General features: G+C 41.4%; 1 protein-coding gene and 1 long non-coding RNA gene across 2 annotated transcripts; both read right to left on the reverse strand.

Annotated features, from left to right (window-relative positions):
• Positions 1–381: 381 nt before the first annotated feature.
• or6at1 (odorant receptor, family 6, subfamily AT, member 1) lies at positions 382–4,207 on the reverse strand (the record flags this gene model as incomplete). Its single annotated transcript, XM_084387999.1, has 2 exons — positions 382–1,444; positions 4,200–4,207. 2 exons carry the CDS (start codon positions 4,205–4,207, stop codon positions 463–465), a joined length of 990 nt encoding a protein of 329 aa, XP_084244125.1. The 3' UTR covers positions 382–462.
• Positions 4,208–4,475: 268 nt separating this feature from the next.
• On the reverse strand, positions 4,476–6,965 carry LOC311277255. The gene is made up of 3 exons (XR_014625194.1): positions 5,853–6,965; positions 5,198–5,218; positions 4,476–4,836 (listed from the first exon to the last, which is right to left on the reverse strand). It is a non-coding gene; the product is annotated as an uncharacterized lncRNA (long non-coding RNA).
• Positions 6,966–10,320: the final 3,355 nt, after the last annotated feature.

Raw genomic sequence — 10,320 nt, forward strand, 5'->3', positions numbered from 1 at the left:
GGAGTGAAAGAAATATTCAGTTTTGTTTTCAGAAGTAGAAAAATAACGTATTGTATAGTATCTGCCTAATTAGAATGAATTCAAAAGTATTATTCAGTCTATATTATTTTTTATTTGTCATTCTTAATTTAACAACAAAAGAATTTAAGCCTAAATTTAAGATGAAGTCTATGTATTTTGTTTGCATTTCATCCATGTGGATTACAATACATTTAACGCAAACAAACTAAGAAACTTAATAATTTATGTGATATACATAAATGAAACAAGAATGAGATTTCTGTAATAATAATCCAGCTTTAAATGCACAATAACCAGGTTTATATATTTATCAACAATAAATACAGTTTGCTTCAGTCTCATATATTGTAACTTGAACCTAGCTTGTTCCACAAATATTCATACTTTTTAACAGATTAAATTGAATTGTTTTCACAATGAACAGCAGAATGAATGCAGATTCTAAGCAACAGAAGGAACTGTTTTTCTGGTGGTTTTAGAAGCAACAGTGCATCTACAAAACGCTCTCTTCATTGCATTTTGCAGTTCTTTATTCCTCAAGCTGTAAATGATGGGGTTCAGCAGGGGTGTGAGCACAGAGTACAGCACAGCGATGACTATACGAACATCTGGGTCAAATTTAGCTACTCGATATGAGATATACACAAAGAAGGCTGAAACATACGAGATGCACACCACTGTCAGGTGGGACACACAAGTGCCCACAACTTTGAGCTGCTGTGACTTGCTCATTTTTCTCATAGCTTTGCCAATAAAAACATACGAAATTAAGATGAAAAGAAATGTACTGAGAAGTGCAATGAGTGCGTTTGTTAAGGACAATATGCCATTCCTGGTGGTGTCTACACAGGCAAGGCTCACTACTGAGGAGTGATCGCAGAACATGTGCCTAACAATATTAGGCCCGCAGTAAGGCAGCAAAGTCGCCCAAATAAATGAGGGCAGCACCATAACGGACCCAAAACCCCAAGCAGCAAATATCAATAGAATACAGAGCCGCCTGGTCATAATAGTTGTGTACCGCAGGGGGTTACAGATTGCTACATACCGGTCAAACGCCATCACAGTCAGCAAAGCGCGCCCTGTCACTCCAAATGAGAGAACAAAGTACATCTGTGAAAAGCATCCTGTTTTGGAAATGGTCTTGACCTCAGTCAGGAACACCGACAGCATTTTGGGAATGGTCACTGACGTGTACACAATATCAGAAAAGGACAAATTATGAAGGAAAAAATACATAGGAGTGTTGAGCTTGGGGTCGGTTCTAACAAGGTAAATGATCATGCAGTTTCCACACAGAACAGAAACATAGACAGTGAAGAAAATGGGCAGCACGTTTCTGTCCCTCAGTCCATCAAGGATGAAATATTCCACAGGCCCGCTGGTGTTCATTGTGGTGCTATGCAAGCATGCAGATCCAGACCTGGTCAAGGAAATACTGTATATGTAGAAAATAACAGTAAAACAAAACAAACAAAAAAAAAAAACTCTTACAATATGCAACTTATGCTGTATGCTGGGGATTCCTCATTATCTAAAGCACATACAGTTTTATGCTATATCTTGAAAATGATGTAGTCTTTAAAGTATATGCACTCACATTAAAAATGATAAAGAATCCTTTTACAATACACTGTTTACTAGTTCTATGAATAAATCATAGTATAATATACTATATTAAATATTTTTTTATTTATATATATTTTATTATATATTGCTATTAATAAATAACATTGTGCCTTCAATGTTCCGATTTGTTTACTGCATTAAAAAAGAAATTATATATAAAAAAATACAATTTCTGGATGTGTAGAGAAATTGAACCAACTTTACAATAAAATATAAGTGAAATGTAGAAAGTACTATACACTTTAGAGTACTATAGAGAGTCTCTAACAGTTGATAGTCAGCATGGGTCAGTGTTGTCACTCTGGCATCTTCCTATGTGACAAACATTAAACACAGAAGTGGCTTTAAATACTGTAATTTTCAAGAGGAAAAACACACTGTTTTTTTTTTTTGTTTTTTTTACCAATTTCCATTTAATGCATAATGATGTTGTGCATTTTATATCCTTGGCAACAACTCTCATGGTGCATCATTAAGAGGAGTGTAGATTTAAAAATCTTGCTTTCCCCTGTTGTTTGATTTCATGGAAACAGACACCAGTGATTTTGCCAAGATATCTCTTATTTATTTAATATAAGACATAGGAGAAAGTGACCATGAATAAAACGAAGGTCTTGATTCAGCTTCTCAGTCATCTTCCCGATTTTCGGACAGAAGGGCTTGGTTTTTATACCATTAGCCAACATCTCGTCATCTCTCTGCCATAGACAAAGACTATCAGTTATTGTATATGTTGACCAGAAAACTGCATTATCAGAAAAACACATGATGTGAAACACATGATTATAATGTAACTAAAACAGTACATCACCAGAGAAACATGTGGTTCCCATTAACAATGTATCTCCTTATGCTATGCTTGGTGAAAACACTGCACATACATTTCAGTCTAACTCCAACAAATTCAAAGTCTCACAAAGTCTCTCCTCCATGATTCACAAAATACAATTGATTACAAATGATTATAAATGTATATAAAAATTATAACACAAATACATAATACTACCGATTAATAATATTTCTGATTATGAATATTAATAAAAAGTAATAATAATACTAAAAACAACATTAAATGATGAAATTTAGTCTTCAAGGAGCAAATGATAGTTTTGTTTTGTTGTGTAAAATATAAACATATTATTACTATCATTATTATAAGCTGAAAATGTTTTAAAGATATATGTAAATAATATAAAAGAAACTTATAGAAAGTGCTGTGGAACAATAGACATGAGCAGTGATTTATACTTCACCCTAGGTTTGGCTTTTTGAGTGGCATATTGTAAATACACCTGTCAGTTTGACTGCCTATTTGAGAAGGATCCTCTATCTGACCTTCCTCCAAACTATACTGCCATGAAACGCATGAGCACTCTTGATTACTTGAATCAAAGCTCCTCCTGAGTCAGCAAGAACTGTGGCACCGCAATCAAGTCAAAACTGCAAGGCCAGATTCCTGCTTACCAGGCAAATCACCAAAAAGTGCAGTCTTGGTGATGAGGAAACTATAGCATTTAAATTAGAATTAAAGCTTGAAAGCATAGCTAGCATACCTGTGTAACTATTACATTCATATTCTTCATGAGAAAAGTTAATTCCTGGAATGTCATATGATTCAACGAGCCCAAGAGGGCCCACGTCACTCCTCTGTTCATCTCTCTGCTCTGGCTACCACTCGCTGCTCGCATCAAGTTCAAGGCATTGACGCTTGCTTACAGATCTATCACAGGCTCAGCTCCCTCCTACTTCCACTTGCTCCTACGAGTCTACATCCCTACCAGAAGCCTACGATCGGTCAACGAGCGACGGCTCGTGGTTCCATCACAGAAAGCCACAAAATCACTTTCCAGAACATTCTCATTCACAGTTCCATGCTGGTGGAATGCTCTCCCCACCCTCATCCGGAATGCAGAATCCCTAACAACTTTCAAAAGACAGCTGAAAACATCTCAGGTTATGTATGTAACCCTGGTTCCCTGAGAGGGAACAAGACGCTGCGTCGAGACGCGGTGGGAATGCCCTGCGTGATTGCGTCGTGAAGCACGTGTATAATCAGTCCAATGGAAAGACGAGACATCATAGGCGGGTGACATCATCAACCAGGAAACTATAAAGCACCCCTGGAAACAGACCGCGACAGCTTCTGAAAAGCCGAAGGAAGTCGATCACAGGCATGCAGGGAGTATGGCAAGGCAACGCAGTGTCTCGTTCCCTCTCAGGGAACCAGGGTTACATACATAACCTGAGACATTCCCTTTCAAGGGAACTCGAGCTGTGTCGAGACGCGGTGGGAACCCTATACCCACGACGCCATATGACAAATGCCTGTTCTGTATGAAGACCATGCACACACTAGGAAACAAGCACCCTAGACCCTGGAGTGGAGCCTAGGTCCAAGTCATAAAATCGAACAAATGTAAGCGGTGAGGACCAGCATTACAGATGTCATAGAGTGAAACTCCTGATAATAAAGCCTTAGAGGCAGCCATACTCCTGGTAGAATGGCTTCATAAGCTTCATAAGCAAGTGAGATAGCCTCAACTACTCACTTGCTCATTATCTGTTTAGATGCAGGGCAACCTATCTTAGGTAAACCGAAGCAGACAAATAACTGCTCTTATATATATGCCACAGGGCAGCTCTGTGGACATAAGCATCCAAAGCCCGGACAGGGCAAAACAGATTAAGTTTTTCCTGAACTGGGGTATTAACCCTCTGGGGTCGACAATCGCGCCAGCGCGATAGGATCGCTTTTTTTCTTATCAATGCAAAAGAGACTCAAAATACTCTGTTGACTTTGATCTTGCATACAAGTTCTGCCAGAAAGACTCGGGAGAATTAATGCTGTAGCATAGACATTTATTAATGAGCTCAGCAAGCAATCAAATTCTTTGGCGGAGGCCCCGTTCATGACTCGAATTCCAGGGGTATTGAATCAGCGACTGCTGACTGAAGATGAAGGCAGGGGCGCCGCTCACCCCCCGAGGCGATGAAGGGGGCCATCTGGTGGTGGTGGGGTGGATGGAAGGGAGGGCGTCTTGAAGACTTCAGGTTGGAGAGGAGAGCCCATTTAGTGATGTTGGGGATGGTGATGGTGGACACCTGGGTGGTCGTGATGGGGGGGATGGAGGAGAAGATCCGTCTTAGTGGTGGTGGGGAGGAAGGTGGTGGCTGGAGCAACAGCATCTGCGGACTCAGATATGAGTAAGTGCTGCCCTTTTATGCTACAGCAAGAAAATGAATGGGTAGTTGAAGAGGCAATTAGTGACGTAAATGATTGAGTCTCCCTGGCAGAACTTGCGCTAGCTTTATTTCTGCCAGAAAGACTCGGGAGAATTAATGCTGTAGCATAGACATTTATTAATGAGCTCAGCAAGCAATCAAATTCTTTGGCGGAGGCCCCGTTCATGACTCGAATTCCAGGGGTATTGAATCAGCGACTGCTGACTGAAGATGAAGGCAGGGGCGCCGCTCACCCCCAAAAATAGGTAGATGGAGGATCCATCAGAACGGGGCCCCCAAAAAACGGTTTGATGAGGTGACTTACCAGTCCTGAATCCTGAAATTCCTAATGAAGAGAGAAGAGAAAGAAAAATAATTAGAATTTAAGACCGAACTATTTGGGCAGAAACGTGAACGGACCATCAGCTATCGCGAATTTGGACGTAAGGTTTATGGCTACCGTCGCTTATAGTTATATAGGCCGCAGAACATCTTATAATACGGACACATGGGCCGCAGGCCAACTTTGATACGGACACGTGGGCCACAGCCATCTTTAGATACGGACACATGGGCCACAGGCCATCTTTTGATACGGACACATGGGCCACAGGCCATCTTTTGATACGGACACATGGGCCACAGGCCATCTTTTGATACGGACACATGGGCCACAGGCCATCTTTTGATACGGACACATGGGCCACAGGGCATCTTTTGATACGGACACATGCCACAGGCCATCTTTTAATGCAGACATATAGGCCACAGGCCATCTTTAGCGGAACGGAAGCCTATGGTAATCTTTGATAGCGCTTTGGCGGGACGGGCGCTTTGGCTGTATCTGCTTAAATTTACAGCATACAATGCCTGAATTTGGCAGACACTTAGCCATCTGGCTATAAACGAGATTATGCTATTTAGATGTATCAAGCCATGAGGCAACAACACCACCACCAGAAGTTAGATAAGGATTTTACCTTAACAGTTACTGGAGAGCTTGCTGAGCTTCGAGGATGAATTTAAGATCTGGTCTTATGTAGGACTCGAATGCTGAAGAGGACCATCTGCCCAGGATTTTGATGGCTGCTGGAGAGATACCTCGCTCGGCCGCTGTGGTAGCGGCTCCTATCCTGAAGGAATGCCCAGTGAACTGAGAGGGAGATAGGCTGCAGCTTTTAAGAGCGGAAGTGAGATGAGACCTGAACCAGGTTTGGGAGATAGGTGCTCCGTTTGGAAGGATGAAAAGGGGAGAAATAGCGGGGAGTCTAGGGCGAATTTTAAGAAAATTGAGCATAGAGGAAAATGGGCAAAAATCGCTATTAATTTTTGAAATAGTCAAGGTAGTACCGGATCCTTTGGAGTCGTTCTTAGAATGTTTGAGAAAAAGAGTGAAGAATTTTGGAAAAAAATTTACGTCTGAAAAGGAAAGACCGCGGGCTGGATCAAATTGGCATGTTGGAGAGGTGAATTCTCCTGGGCGCATGAAACCGTAGAAAGCTGTTAAAAATACTGCTTCTAGCAGGGTGTTAACATACGTGGAAAAAAGGCCATTGCGAACAGAAATGATTAGCCTATGAATTAAGGGAAGCGTCAAAGGCAGCCTTTTGTCGGGGACCGCTACGGAGGATTTAGCTATACCTTTGATCATTAATCGAATAGGAGAAGCGGAGAATAGGCTAGGGAAATCGGGGTTGTGATATTTGGCATAAAACTGAATGCCTGCGAGCAGTCTACGAATTGAAGAAATTTTTTGATGACGTTTGTCATAATTAAAAACGAGAAACGAGCAAACAGTCGAAATTAAAATAGGAAATAACGGAATTTGTAAAGAAAAACAAAACATTGAAAATGAATACCAGGCAGACGTATAAGCTTTAAGAGTGGATGAAGCAATGCCTTTAGACATGTAATATCTGGCTGAACGAAGTAAATCTCCTAGTATAAAGTTGTGGCTGACAGGGGGGGGCAGGGCGTTGAATCCTTGTCGGCTGTTGGGCAGAGCCGTCTGAATGTCTGAAAGCGAAAGCGAGAGAGTGCGTCAGCAATAACATTGTAGTGCCCCGGAATGTGAGCAGCTTTAATGATGAAGTTGTGGGTGACGGATTGCCAGATTAGCCGACGCAAAAAAGGCATAATCATTGGGCAAGATGATCTACCTTTATTAATAATAGCTACGACGGCTTCGTTGTCGCAGAACATGAGAATGCGTTTCCTCGACCAATCTGGACCCCATATTACACTAGCGACGACTAGGGGATAGAGTTCATATAGCGCTGAAGAGAGCGATTTAGATGTTGATTTAGGAAATTCGCTCGACCATCTTTCTGCGAACCAGTGCCCTTGGAAATAACCCCCGAAGCCAACGGACGGAGCTGCGTCAGTGAATAATTGTAAATCGGCGGAAGATTCGAAAGCCTCGTTATAAAAGAAAGAAATACCGTTCCAATCATTTAGTAAGCGAGACCAAAACGAAATGTCAGACCAACAGCCTTCGTCTAACTGGACCGGATTACATAAATCGGGCACGGAATGAGCCGACGTAAGGAGACGAGATATGAAAGCTCTGCCTTGCGGGATGATGCTCATAGCGAAATTTAGGTGGCCCAGCAGAGACAATAAATCGCGCTTAGAAACGACGTGAATTGAGGAAAAATTATCCAGAAAAGATCGGATTCTAATGAGTTTTTCGAGCGGAAGAGAGGCCTGCATTTTGACCGTATCGAGGGAGATACCTAAGAATTCGAGATTAGTGGAGGGGCCGAGAGTTTTCTCATGGGAGAGGGGAACGCCGACGTCGTTAAAGACCTGTTTTAATATGTCGAGGACGGGGGAATGGGGTGAAGGAAAATCGATTAATAAGAAATCATCGAGTAAGTGCAAAACGAATGGAAGCTTGCAGACGTTCAGCAGGATCCAGCACAGAGCTTCCGAGAGATTGTTGAAAATATGGGGGCTGCTTCTACACCCGAAGGTGAGCCTCACTGCAAAATAGTATTGTGAATCCCATTTAACGCCAAAAAGTGGCCAGTCGGTAGGGTGAATTGGCATGGTTTTGAACGCGTCAGTTATATCCGCTTTAGCCAGCCAAGCTCCTTGGCCTGCGAGTTTGATTAAATGAATAGCGTTGTCTACCGAAGCGTAATGAAGGGAAAAAGGTTCGAGCGGAATGCATTCATTAACGCTTGCTATTTTACTTGAATGGGGAGGGGACATGTCGAATATCAGGCGTTTTTTGCCGGAGTATTTACGAGTAGCAACTCCGATAGAGTTAATCCTAAAAGGAGAGAAAGGGGGGGAAGCGAAGGGTCCGATAACATAGCCTTTATTAACTTCTTTCTCAAGCAGTAATGAGACAACGTCGGGTTCGATCATGGCTGATTGCAGGTTTTTTGCTGAGAAGGATGAAGTAAGGTGCGAAAGTATCCCCACCCGAAACCCTTGGGACAAGCCGGTGATTAGATAGTCAACAAATGATGAATCGGGGTGAGAAGAGAGGTAGCTGGATAGGTTTGAAATGTTGATGGGAGTAGATGGATGTTTGCTTAGAATTTCCTCTGAAAAGGGACTTTCCTTTTGGTTTGAAATTTGTACCGGCGTGGGCAGACTGATTTTGGGTGTGGATCCTTGCACAAGCTACAAATGTGAGCAAAACGGCAATTATTAATAGTACATACAGATGGTGGACAACCAAAATGCCTATTACCGCCGCGCCAGCCGCCGCGGCGAAATCACCGCGGCGAAAATAAACCAGCCGCATTTCAAAGTCGTTCCCGAAATGACCGCCAGGTGGCGCAAAGGGACATTGTGCAAAACAGCAGCAATTGCCGCATTTTAAAATGTAAGTGGGTTAAATATAAAACCCTAAGCCTAATAGGCATATTTTTCATATATATAAATAGGCCTATTAGGCTACAACAGAATAGAACCAAATATAGAATAAATTTTAGAACTGAAAAAATAGAATCAAAAGTTAAAAATAGAGACGATATTAGGAGCAATGACGCGGAATATTTTTACTATTCTATTGAGGAATTAGATAAACGAAGAGCTCTCGTGACTACGGAGCCCCCCTAGTCCCACTTTGGCAAAAAAAAATTATTATAACTAACTCGTGGCCTCAAGATAGTAACTCGTGGCCTCAAGATAGTAACTCGTGGCCTCAAGATAGTAACTCGTGGCCTCAAGATAGTAACTCGTGGCCTCAAGATAGTATATCTCGTGGCCTCAAGATACTAACTCGTGGCCTCAAGATAGTAACTCGTGGCCTCAAGATACTAACTCGTGGCCACGAGAAAGTGAGTTTTTTCAAGGCGAACGTTTCCATGTTAATGTTTCCATGGCGACGCGTCACGCGATTGACCGCAGCCACAATAATACTGTATGACAGATGTGTCGCTTTTATTTCGCTTTTCCTTTTTTATTCAAAATATTCACAAACTTGCTTACCATGTCATCAACTAGCCTATCTGATATTCCGATTCTCACATACGTGTAAGTGAGTGTGTTGTTTAAAAACCTTTATAAATAATCTTGATCTATAATATGGGCGCTGCAATGTTGTCCGTCGGATTTACAGCACGTGAATTCATCAGTTTCTCCCGAAATAAATGCAAGAAAGTGGCCGGTGAACTGAGAAGAATAGAGTAAACTTTATAGTTCCTTGTCTTGACTCTTGCACTATGTTTGTCTAATATGAATAACACATGTCGGGAAATTATATTTGAATAGATTGTTATTGCTGCTTCCACAGACATCAGTGTGTTTTACAAACTCCAAATGTATTGTTTTACTCGTGCTTATGTATTTAAATATCTCAAACCAAAAATAAACATTATGAAGTTGAAAAACTGCTTAGTTGTGATGACAGCGCTGAACGCGTCCGACTCTGGGCTCGTTTAAAAACCTTTATAAATAATCTTGATCTATAATAACATGAGATGGGCGCTGCAATGTTGTCCTGTCAGTCGGATTTACAGCACGTGAATTCATCAGTTTCTCCCGAAATAAATGCAAAAAAGTGGCCCGTGAACTGAGAAGAATAGAGTAAACTTTATAGTTCCTTGTCTTGCACTATGTTTGTCTAATATGAATAACACATGTCGGCAAATTATATTTGAATAGATTGTTATTGCTGCTTCACAGACATCAGTGTGTTTTACAAACTCCAAATGTATTGTTTTACTCGTGCTTATGTGTATTTAAATATCTGAAACCAAAAATAAACATTATGAAGTTGAAAAAACTGCTTAGTTGTGATGACAGCGCTGAACGCGTCTGACTCTGGCTCAGCGCCAGCCAATGCGCGAAAGCACAGTTTGAATCTGGCAGCACTGAACATTCTAAATGTGGCGCCGTACTCTCAGGGGCTAGTTGATGACATGGTAAGCAAGTTTGTGAATATTTTGAATAAAAAAGGAAAAGCGAAATAAAAGCGACACATCTGTC

Source organism: Rutilus rutilus (genome assembly GCF_951802725.1).
Source record: "Rutilus rutilus genome assembly, chromosome: 18".
Lineage (NCBI taxonomy): Eukaryota > Metazoa > Chordata > Actinopteri > Cypriniformes > Leuciscidae > Rutilus > Rutilus rutilus.